Below are 19509 nucleotides of genomic sequence, written 5' to 3' on the forward strand. Positions count from 1 at the left end.
TTTGTTACCCCGGGATGGCCCTCCAGGGTCGTGAAGTATATTTGATTGCTCACGAGGGATGATTAAGATAATGACCTGTTGACCACAACAGTAGCATGCTGTCCCATGGGCTCTCATTAGGTCTGACATCATTAAAGTCGTATCAAAGGAGTTGAGTTAAAGGCATGTTTAGATAGGCTCTCAAATGTGTTTTTCCTCTCATTTAAACTTTTCTGAGGTCAGTAAAAAAAACAAAAACAGTTATCTACCCAAAAGAAGTTGCTCACTGTGCAGCTGACAAAGGCCACATTTACACGAACCCAGTTTTTTACAAAAACTGATATTTCCCCTCTACGTTTACAAAAAGAAATCTTCATTTACACCAGTTCATTTATCAAAAAAACCCAAAAAACTTCATTTACGCGGACCCATATACTGCACACCTGGTTCAGATTCTTTTTTATGATAGTAGTCATGTACAAAAATAGATGGAAATTGCTTTTTTTAGTGTAATGGAAAATAAAAAATGTCACTGGAAAAATGTTTTGACTTTGACTTGAGGTGAAATCTAAAATAAATGGCTGCAAATAATTTATTGTTAATCGAAATTTGCAAAGCTCAAACTGTCTGGTTTTGTGCAGTATATATGCCAAATCCTATCAACAGTGAGAAGTTTTGACTAATATTATTGGAATATATAAAATGTGGTTGTTGAATGAAGGATAAAGTGACAGAGAGTTTTGCTTCAAACACCTAAAAACATCTCAGAATCTCAAATCTTTCTACTCTGAGAGGGGATGAGATGTTTCTTCTGTGGAAGGTGTTGATTAGCAACCCCACAGCCAAACTCTTGGTTGGCAAACTGTTGGGATTGTCCCAAAAGGACAAAAACATCTGTGAAAAGCAGGGATCTCATTCTTGAGCTTCTCCACATGACGCCAGCCTGATGCAAACATCAGTCCCCAGTCAAACGTGATGCATCACCAGTAACACACACACACACACACACACACACACACACACACACACACACACACACACACACACACACACACACACACACACACACACACACACACACACACACACACACACACACACACACACACACACACACACAAAGAGCTTTTGGTTTTACAATTCACTGTTAAATGTTTCTACTCTGGGTATTAATATGAAGACAGACCAAGTCAGATTTAGATTTAAAATACCATTACATTGTTCTTTTTTTTTCTTTTTTTTTGCAGTTTCCTTTTGTAAAGGTAGCAACGTGATTCTCTTACAGTAATATCCAGGCTACCACTAACCTTCTGTTAGTAAACTCTGAGGCCAAAGAGTAATCCTGCAGCTCAATACAATTGTTTTGCTCCTTTGATGGCACAAGTCAAGCATATTACTAAATGTTGTACAGGCCGATTCTCGTTGTGCTGCAGACAAAGACACAGAGACCCGCTGCTGCATTGTTCTCTCACAACAAGCCGGTGAGCTGTGCGGGGAGAGGGAAGTCTGGAGCCACCTTTCAGTTCCAGAGTGAAACAAAGCTTTATCACAGGCTTTGCAGGACGGCCCTGGCAAGCCCAACGTATTGTCTTGTCCTTGAGTCGTGTAGTGTGCGGAACATAACATCTCCACTCAAAAGAAGGATTACCCTCTCAACTCTGAGACAGCTTTAATTAGAGCCCAAATTGAGAAACACTTGACTCCGCCGGCATCAGTCATCCATGCGTGAAGCACCTCCAGTGAGAGGGAATATAACAAGGAAGGCATATATGAGTGGAGCTTGGTGAATTTCTCACTAATTTAAAAGTGAGTGAAGCTTCGGTAGAAGTACAGTAAATCCAAAAGGGAGGTTTTTACTATGTTTTTTTTTTTTTGGTTTGAGTGTGTGACTTCTTCCTGGGTTATATTGAGAAGTCATTTTTGTCAATCATTAAAGTATCAGAACCTGACCTTGAGTTTAGAGGATTGTTAATCTTAGATGGTGTGAACTAAGAAAGATCCTACCTTGTTTCTCACCCCACCCATATTTTACTTTAGTTTGTGGTTAGTTGAAATATTTATTTTCCAAGGACCAGGCACAGAAAACATTAATCTTAAGTTAGGGCCAGTATCTAAGAAGGGCGGTGCTTCGCTTACGATCAATTGCAACACAAACTCAACCCTGAAACTATTCATTCCTTTCTGTCGGCTTATTTGCTTTGACCATTGTTTTCTGTCTGGTCTCCTTTTGGAGAAAACCTCAATCGTTCTGTTTTCAGGTCATGAAAATCTCCCACATTCACTTGGCCATGAGTGGTGGTTGTGTGGGTTTTGCCTTGTGGCCTCCTTGCTCTCTGTCCTCCTAACCCTCCACTGCACGACTGCTGCATTTAGAAGGTAAAACAAAATGCTGCATGTCATTCACTGAGAGCTTTAGGTTTCGTAATAATGTGTAGGTTTGTTGCCTTGAGTTAAAAATGTGTTAAAATAGTGCGAAAACATCAACTTTTTTAGATTTTTTAAAATTTTCTTTAGATAATGAAACAAAAAACAAGAGAGAAAAACGCAACAACAATCACAAATGGTTTACTAATCAATTATGGACACTACATTTTCGGCACTTTGATTTTGGTGTACCTTTGCATTGCCCTTTGTTTTAAGCCATGACCATCCAGTAGGCTGAGGCATCGAGGTGCACATCAGGGACTGAAATAGGTGCCACAGGTCTTCTTCTGTGTTTGTATCCCCGGCTCTTGCACTCCATCATCTTCCAACCTTTACACAGACTTTCTGCGATGTATGAGTGTTCATCTGAGAACGTTCACAATTTAGAGACAGCTTTGAAAACAGCTAAAATAGACAAGAGAAGTTTCATATGTGGACCAGACTTAGAGTATTCAGAAGTTCATCAAGAAAAAGTGAATAAGGCTAAAACACAAGGTCAGATTTAAACTGATAAAGCTAAACTTTAAGATATAATTATCAAAGTAAGTAAATTTAAAGAGGCTATATCCAGGGAAAACAGGCTCGACAAAATTTTATCCATCAAAAAACTACTCAATAATGTGTTTGTGGCCACGAAAAGAGAAAACAGACATAAGTGGATCAAATTATTATTCTACTGCAAGGATTTGAGTGGCCTGATAGGGTCTGGTCTCCTATTGCATCATGAGCATTTCAGACCTCTCAGGTTGTCTGGACCAAACCGTGTTTCTGCCCTAAGATTCAGAATCCAACGTGCACCTTTAGTTATTATTGTGAAGCACTTTTAATTGCCTTGTTGTAAAAATGTGCCGCACAAATAAATATGCCTGCCAACACATTGCTGTCATGACGTTTCCTTCCAGATGATGTAGTCCATCAGATAAAGTTTCATTGACGACCACCTAAAGCCCATCAGGAATCTACAGACCCACTGCAGTGCTTGTTTTACACCTTTGAGGTTTTTCAGGCCAGCTTCTTCCCGTGATCCCACCCTGTGAGAGCGTCGTCCTGCTCGTGATTGGCCAGTTTGATTCCATGGACGTTTCTGTGGTTGTCATAGGGAGGGTGTCCTGCTGGGAGCAGTCAGCAGATGTACAATAGGAAACCATCAATGCAGCCGGTCACAAAGAGCAGACGATGGTCGGCGGAAGGTGGTTTGCATGTTGTATCTGACGGGAGCTTCACTTTTTGAGGTCAGACGATGGAAAACACTTCAGCTGTCACGATGTTTACTATGTCAGCTTTAGAGTTCTCTCTAGAACAGAGAATTGCTCTCTTTGCAGCAACCATACTGTGGTACTTGATGATCCTTGTGGGGAATTTCACTCTTATCATTGTGGTTATTACGGATAAACACCTCCACGAGCCAATGTATGTGTTTGTGTGTGATCTCTGCGTCAACTCTATTTATGGAACTGCTGGTTTTTTCCCCAAGTTCTTTGTGGATCTCTTCTCGCCTCGTGTGATTTCTTATGCCGGATGCATGCTGCAGGGTTATGTAATCCACTCATCAACGTGCTGCGATTTTTCCATCTTGGCCCTGATGGCGTATGACAGATACGTCGCCATATGTCAGCCTCTGTCTTACCACTCCGTCATGACGAAGCAGAAGGTCTCCGTCTTTGTGTTTTTTTCCTGGCTCTTACCTTTGACTCTCATGTTCATGAACACGGCCACACTATTAGGCACGGCGTTGTGCGGTTCTCATATAAACAGACTGTATTGTGTGAACTGGATGGTTTTTAGACTGACGTGCTCACCTCCGATAGCCAACGTGGCCGTTTCATATTTCAACATGCTGTTTTACTTTGGGCATGCCATATTCATTGTCTGGACTTACATATATATGATCAGAACATGCAAATTGTCCAGAGAGAACATGGGGAAGTTTATTCACACGTGCTTGCCTCATTTGGTCTGTCTGGGCACCTTTTCCTTCACGGTGCTTTTAGACCTCCTCTACATCCGTTTTGGCTCTGCGACTATTTCTCAGAACCTCAACAACTTCATGGCAATTGAAAATCTTCTCATTCCTCCTCTTATAAATCCTCTTGTGTATGGATTTCAACTCACCAAGCTGCGCGCCAAGATTTTGAACTTACTCAAGATAAAAACTAAAGAGGCAAAGATAAAATCTGCAACAGGGTACAGGAAAGATTAGCTTTCTGACTGAGAACCTCAATTATTATTACAACACATGCACGTGTGAAGTAATGGGAATACTTTTATGCCATTAAGCGTATATAAAGGAGTAAACGTGGAATATGAGCAAAAAAAAAAAGTGATTTCTGACTCTGAAAGCACTGTCACTGCCTCCGAAGGTGAGAAAGCATCATTATCAGGAGCATCGTTATCAGGAGCATCGTTATCAGGAGCACCAAAAGAACTTTGCTTTGGTTATGGTTTTGTTTAGTAGCATCTCATGTGACCGTTAAAGTAATAATGAACACAAATAATGACTGTTTTTTTCTTGTAACCATATCAAATATTCTGTTTTATTGTGTTGGGTTTTTTTTCTCCAAGAAAACAATGTTCTTATTTGTTGTGATTTCGATGTAGACTGATGTTCAAAATACGGTGCATGTGTGTATCTTATGAGATACGAAGGTTCGGTACTGTAATGCTCACCTTCGAACCTAAACCATCTGTATTTCAACAAAATATGAAATGATTGGGAAATCTATCATCAGGAATACAACTGTTGCTAATTTAATCCCTTGCAGGTTTCCCCTGTCCTTTTGGCTTTCTCACTAAATGGAGCGATGACTCTCTTTTTGTCTTCGTTGTCTGGGAAAGTTTGTAAAAACTATTTGCAAGTTCAAAATGAGCCATGACTGTTTTGATATTTCAACAATATTTTCATGTTTTTCTGCTGTGTTCTGACCCAGGTCATTATTCGTTATTTTACAAATGCATGTATGTAGAATTACATGAGATCTAATAAATAATGAAGTGTGCGACGGTGTGGAAGTGTTTCATTCGGTTCGCTAGATCAGCACGGTCAATGATTCACTGACAAACATAAAATACGACTGATGTGTTATAAGTGTAAAGCTGAAACATGCTTGTTTTGTTTGTTTGTTTTAATCATTTTACAAGATACCTACAACTTTTTCCTAAAAAATATATTTTTTTAAATATAATTAATTTGGACAGCTGTTTTCAATGTGCATTTATATTCTCATGTTTTCTAAGAACTGAGTATCAACCAGTTGACCAAAGTATCCATACTTTGTTATCTATCTGTACTTAACTTGACTTTTTTTTTTTTGACAGCTTTTCACTTTTTCTCTTCATATTTGAAAACAACTGTACGAGCTTTCCTCTCCTGGAATTCTTCAAACTAATTCGTTGTTCGTTTCAGCCTCTGCACTGAAGCTGCAGAAGTTTATCAGTTAAAGAGTAACTAAGTTACATCAAAAATATCTGTTGCAAAGGTTCTTACAAAAGAAAGATTTTAACTGGGACACATAGTGTTTAATAGAAAACCTGGCCATGTTGTTATCGCGTCGTTATCCAGCTCAGGGTGTTGGTTTATGGAGTCAAAGTCAGTTGATTATGATGCTGAACACAAGTCGTCCAACTGGGAGGGTGAGAGCAGCAACCACTTTCAGAATTTTGGGGAGTTTTTTGAATGAAAATTCTGACCTGTGTTGAGCCACGATCTGTATCATTGCTAATGATTAAGCTATTGTATCCAAGCTACGATCACCTTACAGCAGAAAAGGTGCTTTCTCTCTTTTTACAAAAACTTTGAGATCACCGCCCTACAAATGAGACTCTGGCTCTGTGGCACAGTGTTATACGAGGCATCTTTGAGTCTCCCCAGCAGAGGCGACTATGAATCGGATGACACCGCTCACTAAATCCATGAATGTAATGCAGCTTCTATTGAGCTACACACCTCAATTAAAGGCAGCCAAGTCCTAAATATTTCATTAACAGCCTGGGCGTTTACTGACTGATCTTGAGTGTGTGCTGCAGTGAAGTGGCCGGGTCTATTTCTGGACCTTTACAGTGGCAGTGTGAATGTTTACCAGGACAAAAGTCGTTCTGTGAGAAAGTCCCGAATTACCAGGTAATGACCATGATGCTGCATTTATCAGGCTGAATCAGGCAAGTGGTTGCGCATCAGTGCATTAACAGAACATTAGTTAATCTTTGTGGCATGCTCAGAGGTAATGACTCATTTCAATACACAGCAGCATTAACACAAGTTTGAAGTGTATGAGTCACAAATAATAAGACTCTAAAATCTTAGCGAGCAAATTACAGAGAATTATTTATTTACTTATCTGTTATTTCTACAACAAAATATCTAATCGGTGAAGCTTTTTCCTTCAATAAGATGAAAGATCAGACACATTCCAGATGCCAAAATTTGGGGGGGGGTTTATGTTAATATGTGATTTGCTTGCTGATTTGAGTCCACACAGTTAATTCAGCAATGTTCATTTAACACTTAAAGAGTTATTTTCATCATGGAGTCAGGCTACATGTGGTGGCTATCTACACAATGTTTAAGTAACACTAAGTATAGTGTTGAATTTTCAGGAGAAGCCTGTCTGTCTCCACCGGGAGAAGAAAGTCAAGGACTCTGATGTCCAGGTGAACGAATCAGGACTTGAGAACAAGGTTGTCATGTCAAGAAGAGGAGCCAAGAAGAAGAAATTTAAAGGTGTCACTCTAATGACCTTCGTATGTAATCAAATATGCATATCAGTAAAAAAAAAATAAAAAATACATGGTATATAGTAGACTACACCTGTATCTATTACATGTTTTTATATTATTATTTTCAAGAAAGCATTTTTATGTTGATGTTTTTGTATTATTTTAATTTATTAATTTATTTCAAATTCAAGTAGCTCATCCAGGATGGATAATGTTTCAGTCACAATTAGATTCTCTCTCTCAGTTTCATCATCTGCATCATATTCCAGGTGAACAGTTCCCTCATTGCGACCGTCGTTTCAGTTCGCCGTGTGTTCTGTGTGAATGGACTATATGGTACTATTAGTTTTACCCCACATTCCGCTGAGCTCTCGCTTCTTCACAGCACCTCAGGTTCAGGCTCAGATGATGCGCTCATTGCAGCTGTCTGTCCATTCCTACTCTCTCGGTGTATGACGAGCACGTGGCCATACGTCGCCCTCCGGAGTACCACTCTGCCATGTCAAAGCGAAGCCTCGTAAAGCCCGCGTCCGGCCTCCCTTCACCCCGCTGTCACCGCTCTGCACCACAGCAGTAAACATATTGTTGACATCTCGATTAAAGTGGATGCTTGTTACACATTCTTACTCCACACCACACCTTATCAAAAACAGCACGTTCAGAATTTCTTTTCTTTTATTAACGGTTTTCCGAGCTATCGGTCTTATCAATATGTCATAAGGTGTTCACATGTTATTATTGGATCGAATTCCAAATTACGTTTGTTCATGATTTTTCACGCCAAAGCAAAGCCTCTTCCTACCTCATTTAAACACACAATCTGAGCACTTATGTAGTTTTTGTTCACGACTTGACGACTGTGACGCCCTTCTTACATATCAGCAGGAAACTCGGCCACTGACTCCAGCTGATTAACGACACGGCAGGCAGGCTCCTAACTCAAACCAAATCCACCGAGTATTTTGCTTTTATTTTTGTAATTACTCTGGCTCCCCATCAAATACCTTATGAAATTCAAAATCCTGCTGTGAGCATTCAAAGTCCATCATGGTTAGTCACCAGCTTACCATAGAAACCTAATTAACCCCCTCTGATCTTCACCTGTAGACCTCCTAAGAGTTCCACCACCAGAGCCTTCACCCACTCTGCCACATCAACACATATCATGCACTCAGAGAATTCAAAAGCCTATTCAGTTTTGGCTTGTTTTAATTTATTTCTGTTTAATTTTTTCTGGTCCAAGATGACCTCGAGTGTCTTGCAAGTCACGTCTCCAGAAAGCCATTATTGGCTTGTCGTTCCAAGTTGTATGATCCTCAGTAACTACATGATTTACTTGTAAGAAAAGGAACTAAATGGTTGCTTCTCTCAATTGATGATCATGTTTCCTTCGACAATCAAGCACATAAAATGTGAGACCTGACAGTCTTGCTTTTTATGGAGACGTGCCTAAAACAGGAAAACAAACAAAAAATGAAAAAATCATATTCAACGTGCCTAATGAGACTTTTGAAAAGGCCGCTTGGAGAAAACACACACACACGCACACACCCACCCACACACACACACACACACACACACACACACACACACACACACACACACACACACACACACACACACACACACACACACACACACACACAAATGTTATCATGTGAAGTTCAAAGGCTGCTCCTGAGCTGAATGATTTAACAGGCATGCTGTTTGATCTCGGCCGTCACAGGGAGCTCCTTCAGCAGACGTGGAGGCAGATCGTGAGGCTCTAGCAGACTCTAGTGGACTGTTGAGAGACTTTTTGTCCTTTACCACAGTGAGATTATCACAGAAAATGTGTAAATGTGCTTAATATATTGCACCGAATGAATATTTCCTTTCTAAAACATGTCACTAAATCATACACAGTATTCATAAAATGCAAAACAATGTTCAGAAATAGTGATGCTTTTGACAATATTTTGCTACAATTTCTTTAAAACAGTGGCAGAAACCACAAAATTTTTTCCTTGTTGGTATTTCCCACTTGCAGGGCTGGTTTTCCAATATTTAGCCTGATGTTATGTAACTAGTAAAAAAGATTCAAGACCACAAAGATGTGAAGACAGCGACACAGTTTTTCTTCTGCAAGCAGTATTTTATCTGCAGCTTTAGATGCATGTTAGAAAATGTCACATATTCTTGCATCAATACAAACTTTATTCAATGTGAATATTAATGCTCTCTGGACAACCAGAAACCAGACAAAAGTAGACCAAAATCAATTCTCTTTAGGAGATGTCACCACAATTTTAGTAAAGATTTGATGAGTTATGAAAATATATTAAAAAAAATGCAACAACCTGGAAATGATTCCAATAACTGAAACATACATTTGTCACTTAACGAAACACAGAATTATGTGTGAAAATGCATCTTATTATCTGATTAATTGGAATGATGGTGTGAGGATTCAGTTTTGCAAGTAATCTTTGCATAAATCTTTGTTTGTCATTGTATTTAGATATATGAGCCCCTTACCTTGTTTAACAAAATAGGCATACCCTACATCCTTGATGGTTACTCCTGGTCTTTTTATTCTTATAATTCCTTAGTGTTTAAACAGCTGCTCTTAGTAGCACCACAGCCAATGCAACTTGCCCTGTAAGCTTGGTTTCTTTTTTTATGCTTGATGTCCTGCCTTCTGACGAAAATACTAATACAACCAGTCCAAACCTTGTTTTGATAGATTATTTTTTTTCTGGTTAAGATCAGAAGTTCAGAAGGTAACTTCAAATGACTTGCCAAAAACATTTACTTCACAATGACTTTACTTTGGACTCCATTGGAACAACAATTCCTTCAAATTGTAAAAAGTAGACTTAAGAACACATCTGGGATGCAAAAACAATAATGTGTGCAGTTAATCCACAAAAAAAGCAAAAAAAAATAGATAACCTACAAAAATTAAACTCTTTGAAAGTCCATATATTTAGATTTCAGCTGTTCATAAATGACAGTTTTGCCTTAAATATCCACCCATGCTGTCATTTTCTATGTCGTCCTATCAGTGTTGATGTATTTATTTCTCTCATAAAAAGAGAAAGCTCGTTTAGGGGAGATGGAGGAGCGAGGGAAGGAAGGGGGTAGTTAGGCCTGACGTGACCTTCACCGGCTCCGCACCGCCGGGCGGCGCTAGCGCGTCTCCGGTCTCCCCGGGCTGCTCGGGACGGTGGCTGGCAGCAGAAGAAGGCGGCCGTGAACACTGCGGTACATGCGACCGTGCAGCCGCTGTGTGCGCCGCTCTCTGCCCAGGCTCCTGCCGTCTTTCCGCCCGCTCCAACACCAGCGACGACACGCAGGGAAAACACATCGCTGCGTCCCCGGTTCACGAGCGCCGGGCCCGGTTACACTGCGGTCCGGGAGCCGCTGCGCTCCTTCCCTGTGAGTAGATCTCCCCCTTTTTTTTTTATTTTTTTTTTATATCCTCCTTATTTTGGTTGGCTGCAGTGGATGAAAACATGCTAATGTGGTTTGGGTTCCGGTTGTGTTTATATAATATTATGCTGGTAATCCTCCGGAGCGGCGGAGACGACGCGACGGTTCTAAGAATCATAATAATGATATTGATAATATCACTATTATTATTAATAATAATATGTGCGTGTGTGTGTGTGGCTGTTTTAAAATAAAAAAAAATCACCTTGCTGGTGTGTTTGTGTGCAGCGGTGCTTGGGGGGCTTTCTGCTTGTTATCACAAGGCTGAGCTCTGCCTGGCTGTCAGTGGTGAAGGTCTGCTCAGGAGACCGCATCATGTCCACTGTGATACGGAGGCATGAAGCCTGCTGCTGCCGCTCCGGCTGCTGCCGCTGCTGCTGCTCCTGCCGATCCGGTTGCTGCTGCGGCCGCAGCGGCTGCGGCGCACAAGTGTGTGGCTGCAGGTTCGCAGGCAAACATGAGCACATCTCTGCACACAGTCCTGATCTGCAACGGGAAGGGAAAAAAAAAGAAAGACAATGCATGCATGCAATACGGGACAGTGCGCGGTACAAGTGCACCCCCCTCCTTTCCTCTGCTGTCTGGTGGATTGATGCGTGTAAAGGGGAATACTCACCAGTTATTCAAATTTGATGTAATTCCACTGAACTTTAATAAAATTTGAGTTAGGCTACATAGTGTGCGTACTGACATATCAGGAGAGTGAACTTTACACCCCCCCCCCCCCCCCTTTTGTTTTGCACAGCCAGACAATGACCCCAATGCTCTGACATCTAAAAAGACCCCCCACGATTCAGCACCCTTCTCAATATTATCTCTGTGATACCCTCTTTTTTTCATGTCTGTCTGTTCAGCTATGTCTCAGGTCTTTGTAGTGTGTCCTTGTAACATTTTCCCCGCTTATCCAGTCTTTTTTATGTGTTCCTTTCAGTCTTCGGTGGTCATTTGCATCTGTTTTTGTGTGATTTGTACAAGTGACCTGTCAGGATGGTGGCAGTGATGATGAAAAGACTTTTCCTCAATGCACACGGGTGCATTTTAAGACAAAGGGGCCCCTGTGCACACATATGCAAAGTGGCCCCCTACCAACCTCTGCAGAAATAAAATATGTCCACATTATCTGTGTGGACTTCTGCTTTATTGCATATCCTGATGATGTCTCCCTGGTTGTTTGTGTGGAGGTTTTTGTGTCTTTTTGTATTATTCTCTGTGGTCTTCCAGCATATGGTTAATATCTTTTGTTTATTTGTCATTTTTTAACATTTTTTTTATTTAAAATTATTTTACAACTGATCTTGTGGTCATTTATGTATTTTATTGCATGTTTTCATATTGCCATTTTTGTTTTTGCCATTTTTATTATTTCCATTATTTTATTAGTGGTGTTTTCTGCATTTATGGCACAACACTTTATAGCTATTGCATGTGGGCTTGTGGTCAATTCGATTACAATTCTGGTCAGTTTGCCATCCTTTTTTTTTTTTTTTTACTTTTGGCTCATTTAAGTGCTCTACTCTCATATTTCTCAAGCTTAGTTTATTTGATGTCTTAATTTATTTGAATGGGACAGTGCATATTCATGAACATACAACCAGTGCTGTAAATATGCCAGATTTAGCTCGGAGCTAATTTCCATCTGCAGTCCCATGGCGTAAACGCATACATTACATTATTTTCTAATAATGTAGCTGCTATTTCATTATTTTGCGACGCCTTCAGGCCCCCCGACCTTTCAGGACCTTGGCCTTGTACCCAGCGTGCATCCTGGGCAATCGTTGACCTTGTTCAGTAAAGACGGGCCGTATCACATACATCGCTCAGTGGAGGAGCAATCCCAGTTAGGATTTTGTGTCAATCTGCCTGCACATCTTCCTAACTGAGGCCAGACAGATGGAGGCACCTGCTTCCTCACATTGACTGTTGTCCCAGCCCATGCTGGACTCCATTCAAATACACTCAGCTGTTATAGCGTTATAGTATAGTGGTATAGCTCCCTAAATGTGTCGTATCATGTCAAATAACGCCAACATTGTGACGAAAAACCCCACATGAATTTAAAGGATTTATTAGCCCCGTATCGACTGCACACTCTGCCTAAAACCCTTTATTTGTTGAAACAACAAAGTATTTGGTCCTGCTTTGTTTGAATTTGCCCCGAAGACGCAATTATGATGCAAAGTTTAAATATGTGTTTGCTCTAACCTGTAGGGAGACACTAAGCATCACCGTATGGTGCTTCGAGTGTGCTTCCGAGCTATGAACACCCCTGCCTTAGTGAGCGTGTGCTTCAGGGTCACACCAACTCACATACATGGAACAAATCTGTGGCACTGCATAAATAATCATGTGGAGCCTAAGCTCTGTTTTCCCCTTTTGAAGGTGCCTCATTCCCAAAGGTATATTAGTGGCGGTTTTGTGTGATTCGGCTCAAATGAGTCACATTTTCCTTTTAAACAGTGCAGCATAGATTATTTCACAGAGCAGCAATGCAGGAGAACGAGGCGTTTTGCTGACAAACACTTGTTTTCATTTAAAGAAATTATGTGGAATCTGCTCGCAGCTGTGCCGGGAAAAACATTTTTGCTGATTTGTCACGTTCGAGGAGTAATTGAGAGTTTGATCCTCCTGCAGTTGTCGGCTATAGCATCTCTTTGTCAGTTTGGGGCAGTCCTGAGTGGAATGGCCAACACTCCACCTCGCTTTGTGTTTCAGAAAAGTGCTGCAGTCCGGTTTCACGCGCTGATGTGATAAGTTCAAGGAGAACAAAAGCGTTAGGACGGGATACTCTGGGTTTTGAGCCAAACTGGCTGAGTGGCTCAGTGTGGGAGCAAAGTTCTGCTGCATTGTGCCGTCACAGGGGGGCTGAGATGCTGCATTGGCACTGTGTGAATGGGACCCATGCATCAGCAGCAGCAGCGGCAGCAGCACGGGAGAAGAAGATGCTGCTGCCGCGGCTAATAAATTGTCGCCGGCTGTCAGCGTCCCCTCCTTTTAACTCCCCTGTAATGCAGATCTACAGGCAGCAGACAGGACACCCATCACCTCCGCACACGGGACGTGGCAACTCCCGCCACCGATCCACGCGCTGCTCCGTGCCCCGCGGACGTCGTCGTACCAAACACTGACGGATGTGCCGCTGCTCACCACGGGGCGTGAGGCGCTATAAAAAGACGGCGCACTTCCTCAGGATTCGCAGGCTCATGGGTGCTGAGGAGGATACACATTTGATGAGAGCCACGGGGGGGGGTGGCTTGCTCATCAGTTGTTACCGAGAAAAGGCCCCGGATTTTAGCCTACATACAGTACACAGCGGATGACTTAAACATGAGCTCTGAAACTGATAACGAACCTTCAGAGGACGTGTGATTTCCCTCACAGCCCCTCTGTACCTCACTGTGAGAAAATGTTGGTGTTTGTAGACTGAATGAAGCATCCGAGTTTGGACAAACAATCTCTTCCAGGGGGACAGAGCGAGGGTACCTGCTCGGCCTGCCAGGGATTGTTTTCTAGCTAAATATTTGAATTCATAGGTTGGATGGTGCGGAACAGCTCCGGGCGCCCACATCCTGGATGCCCTCACAAATATATTTGCTCTCCCCAGCAGGACACAATGAGAGCTGCAGCAGCAACACTACAGTCCAGTCTTCTTGTGAGTTCCTGTCTGACTTTCCTTGGTCCGACAGCGATTACACAACGTGTCACGGGCGATTTCATAAATAGCAGTGTAAACGAAAAGACACCGCCTGTCTGCAGGGAGATAGAGGCTTCTCCAGATAACAGGGGTTTAATTACCTGGGGATTGAGAGGATTCCTCGTAGTGCGATTGAACATTGCTTCGCTCATTTTAGCTCCCAAATACGTCCAGAGCTGTTTGATGAATACCTTTCTTAATAGAAGGGGGGGGGGGGGCTTTCTTCACTTCCTAGGCACTCCTTATCAGGCTCCCACTTCTATTCATTCGTTGTCCTGTGAGCTTTTCCTGAAAAACACCAGGCATCCTGTTTTCTTCTGCCCTACTTAGCTATTGATTTAGATAAACAACAGCTACTACTTCACCAGCGTGCACCTACCGGTCTATCCTGGGCGACACTTGGCAGCCTGGCCACTTTTCCGTTGTGTCATATTTTGCGACGTCTCAGACTAACAGTGAGTGACGCTCGTCTCATCCATCCACCGGGTGAGATTACAAGCACCTTTGACTCGAAACAGTGCAAAGACAACAGTACGTTAGTTGTGGTGAGAGATCTGTCCGGGGTGGAGGAGCCACGGAGGAATAACAGACGTGCTGAAAGCGTCCTTATCCAAAGTTTTTCCAACAAAAACTTGGGTGCAAACCACCTTGTCAGAAGTCTGAGTGCAGTAGAGAATGTCCGGCGTAAAGGGCTACGTCGTTTACAGAAATAAGAGAATGCATGGTGTTGACAAAACCAAACGATGAATCCACAAATTACGTCATTTCACTTGTTGTACTTTTCTTTCTTTAATTTCTTAACTTCCTAACAGTCTTATTAGAAATTGCTTCTGTGCTAATTGATCACAGTTGTTGGCGTGGGGCCTTAAGTTCAGTCGAGGTTTGCTGAAGCCAGACTTCAAGGAGAAAAATGTTGTTTCATCCGCCAGCTCCTTCTGAACATTCACCATTATGCTCGTGGCTGACAGGTAACCCGACTCCAGTGTGTGAACCTGCACACCTGGCCGCCTCTTCTCTTATCTGATGGCTGCGCCGCCACTTTCTGAAAGCATTTTCATTCAAATGCAGCTTGGTGTGTATCCTGTTGCATAAAGCCGAGGCGTTCTTCCAACAAACTTTTCTTTATGTACAAGTTCTTTTCTCATTCGAATACGAGCTGAAGTCTCAGGAGGGTGAAATTAGATTAACTTCTACGTCCCCTTCAACCTGGGGATGTATTGTTGTAACCATAACGTAAACAAAGGACTGCGTTCTGGCAAGAACCCGATAATTCGACAAAGGAACTACGGTTTCGTCGATCAAGATAAATTGCGATACCACGAGGAAGGAAAATTTAATCAACTTATGATATATAGAAAGAAAATCATCACATGTAGTTTCTACTGTTTGCAATTATATTTTCTCTATAGGAATAACTCTCATAGCACAGCTCGATATTCCCCATAATCAAGGTAATGAGATGCATATCACAGTGATTCAATATTTGATAGTGTGCAGAATTATATATCTGTAGTTATTTAAAGGGACCTCATTAGATAACTTGACATACAACAACATACATATTTCATGAGATCTGCCTTTTTTGTTCAGCCTTTCTCCGACGTTCACCTTTTTGTGTGGCTCAAAACCGCCGGAATGAAAAAAAGAAAAATGTTGTTATACCTTCTGCTGCTAGGTGGCAGTATTGTGATCTGTCCCGACTCCTTATCTGCATTTTGCATGCTTTGGATGTTCTCTGTAACTGATTCCTCTTTCTCCTAAATAAGAATGTCAAGAAGTAAAAAATTCCTTTTAACGCCTTGAAGCCATTACATTCAACAAAGACCATTGTTGGGATCACATTGTCTTTGGGCAAAAAATGTCTTATTGGCTTGGCTGTTTCTAGCACCTATAGCAGCAGCCGGTTAGGATCAAAAACGCTGGAGGCGGATGTGGTTTTGCGTTGCTTTATTTGAGTATTCATTGCATATTTCAGTCTGATACAGCCTACATGCCACCGATATTTTCATTTTCTAGATAAGGCTCAGTGGCCAAGACTAGTGGCTGGCAGCTGCATGACAGTAAGGAAGCTTTGTCCATACCTAAAACACAAATTGACTTAACCGTTTAATATTTCTTTTGCCACCCAGTGAGAAGGCTGATGTTTCATGTTTTTAGCCGACTAAGCAGGAGGGGTTTTCAGTACATGGCCATGCCAACCATACATTATTTATTTATTTATTTGGAGAAGTTGCCTGCTAGCTGCTCAAATGAGGGTGTCTGATGCTTTCAAAACACTGATAAAGGATTTACAGCTTGTTATCATAAAAGAAAAAAGAAAATTCCCCTGTCACAGTGTTGACACCTTTTTAAAGGTCCCTTATTATACAGTTTTTCAACAATTTGACATCGGTGTCAGAGGACCAACAACATTGTATTTGAAGTGTATTTCGCCAAATCCAGCCTTGGTCCTGAATTTCAGCCAATCTAAAAGTTATTTTAGTGAGCTCTACTGAGAACAACCTGTCTCTGTGTCTGTACCTTTAAATGTTATTAAGTTGTTTCTGTCCACACCTACTCCACGTCTGTTTTTCGGTAGCGTTTGTGAGGAGAAAAAATGGCACCCATTTGTAATTCTAGAATGCATAGCTCATCTACCCGTGGGAGGGTCAAATAGAGTACCCACTACCAGAGGGAGTGGTTGTTTCCCCACGTGACATCATGAAGGGAAAATCAGTGATTCGCCTGTATTAGCACACTTTCGCTAAACGGAGGAGCAAGCAAGTGAGGGAAATAGGGGTCTCATACACAGGCAATGGAGACACATACGACTATTACAACACCATTATAAAGTGAATTTGGCATAATATGAGACCTTTAAATCGCATGTTTTTGTCAAGTCCTTAGCCTGTAAACAAGTAAAACCTCAAGTTGCAGGATCTCTACAAAACTGTAGCCAATTTACTCATGACTATTCGTTGTTTCAGAGAAGTACTCAAACTTTAATCCCAGCTTGATGTAGGTTTTACAGATTGCAGTCATGCCATTACAGCTGTACTTATTGTGAAGCTGTGTACTCAGCAGTCATGCCCACCTCACCCTTGATGTTTCTGCTGTGTGAAGTCGAGGCAAAGAACAAACAACGGTGTATCAGTGGCCACGCTTTGATATTGTTTTTATTCTCGTATGTGAATCATCAGGTGACGGGGATGTGTGGGTGACTGAAAGGCTTCTTGAATCACTTTGTCCTGCTCACCCTGCAAAAATATATTAAAAAAGATAAACAAAACGCTAAAGTGTGAACGTAGTTTGAGTACCATGCAGCCTGTGTCAGCTTCACATCTTTGCCACAAAATAATGAGGCCAAAGATGACCCTGTAGCTTCACGTTCGGCTGCAACTGTCAAAAACGCCGTTCTCCTCCGCTCGCTTCAAATTAGAATAGAAATTGATTTTTTTTTTTTTGCTTAATGTTACACAAGTGCCCATAGTTTCAATCAATTATTCAGCCTGTGTAAAACACGTTCGCTCAGGGCGACTGTCGCTAACTACGTGCTTACAGTTGCGATGTCAAAGGGATCCTCTCGGAGAAGTATGAAGTGGGCGTTTAAACACATTTGTTTGTGTCTGTTGGTATAAAAGTCACGTGTGTGTGTGTGTGTGTGTGTGTTGTGTGTGTGTGCGCAGATGCTTGTTATGATGTTTTTACATTATGGTTCGACATTTGATTTGCATTACAAACTGTTTTGCTGAACCGCTGGAAAGTAAAGGGTCAAGGACATGGATTTATCTATGGTGTCTTGCTCAGATATAATGATGGGTTGAACAACGCAGTTTGGAAGGCTTTGTGCTCTCATAGTAGAATTTCACCCTACGACCTCTGCGCCAATGTAAAGAATTAGTCTCCATGGGGGTAAAAAAAAAAACCAAAACAAAAACCCTGTGTGAATGCTGTGCAATTCACTGTTTTTTTTTTTTTTTCAAATAAATGTCATTTGTCAGCACAAAATGTGCCACGGCAACTCATTCTGGTTCCTGTTGACCTGCGAGGCATGCCGTGTTAAGTGCACTTTATGTTTCAGGGGGCAGAAAAAAGAAAGCCCACAACAAAAAACACTTGCTGTATAGATGCGTTCATCCATTCCACTTTAAAATCTCCTGCACTCTCAGCATTCGTGGATCGCATGGGAATGAACCGGGCCGGCCCAGGTTCTGAAGACGGACCGCCCGGCTATATCAAAAAGGTGCAAATTGCTCTGCTGTTGTTGGAAGCATAGGAAGCGGGGCAGAGGGGAGTTGCACTGGACTCATTTAAAATGTGCATAGAATCCGAGATTATTTAAGCTTGTGATTATGCTGCAAAAAGCCACAGATGTAGATCAGATATAGAACGCTAACTGAGAACTGCAGAATGTGGATAAAATGCTCAGATTTGACTGAAGCACACAGTTTCAGAACTCAATTTGCGGTCATATTATATCTATTTAAAATGTTATTTTTTTTCCAAATTCAGATTTTGTAATCCGTTTTTTTTCTTCTTTTCAATGTTTTGTATTTTTCAACCATTTCTAACCAACATTTACTCAACTACAGACATAAGCAATTACACCTTTTGGATATAGTTTGGTTCTGTAATTATCAGGTAAAAATTCTTAAAATTTAAAATGCAGTTATCTTACAAGATGCAAATTTTAACAAAATATATTATTGCTTGTTGTCGGTAACCAAGATTTGGCTGGGGAGGAGTGCTTTCCATTAAAAAAGTGTCTGGTTATGCTGCTCCAAGAGTGTTTTACTCTATCTGAACAATAGCAAATGGAAATTGTGAGACCCATATAGTTTATTGGCAGCACTATACAGCCAAATTAAAATGATAAAATGAGATTTAGTGCAAACCAACAGTTGCAGATAATGACGTACAGATACTTCTCATTAAAACCATCTAACTAGCACAAGAATAATTACTTTTTTTTTTTTTTTTGGTTGTATTGCCTTTTGATCCCAACAGCATTAATCTATATCTTTTAGTTCTAAAAAATCATCAGGAAATCTATGGTTCAATCTCCACGAGGGAGGAAATTCCTCCTTCCGCACTTTGAATACCCCTGGTATAGTCATTATATACATAAATAGAATTGAAAATACACATAATGAGGAAAAACATGCTTGTGCTTTAAGTCATCCTAAAACGTGCAGGAGTTCAACACCGACGGCTAAATTTAGAGCTGAGAACCACCTAAACGCCTACCA

General features: G+C 41.3%; 2 protein-coding genes across 3 annotated transcripts in view; both read left to right on the forward strand.

Annotated features, from left to right (window-relative positions):
* Positions 1-3667: 3667 nt before the first annotated feature.
* On the forward strand, positions 3668-4603 carry LOC308118705 (olfactory receptor 6E1-like; the record flags this gene model as incomplete). Its single annotated transcript, XM_080478215.1, has 1 exon — positions 3668-4603. The coding sequence occupies one exon, from the start codon at positions 3668-3670 to the stop codon at positions 4601-4603; it is 936 nt and encodes a 311-aa protein (XP_080334341.1).
* Positions 4604-10314: 5711 nt separating this feature from the next.
* Positions 10315-19509, forward strand: part of adarb1b (adenosine deaminase RNA specific B1b) — a 136409-nt gene continuing 127214 nt past the window's right edge. The window contains exon 1 of one of the 2 annotated variants that reach the window (XM_080479105.1): positions 10315-10536. The gene's annotated coding sequence lies outside the window, so the exon portion shown is untranslated. The remainder of the gene's footprint in view (positions 10537-19509) is intronic. The other variant, XM_080479106.1, reaches the window with a different exon arrangement.

This window comes from Lipophrys pholis (assembly GCF_963383615.2).
Source record: "Lipophrys pholis genome assembly, chromosome: 13".
Lineage (NCBI taxonomy): Eukaryota > Metazoa > Chordata > Actinopteri > Blenniiformes > Blenniidae > Lipophrys > Lipophrys pholis.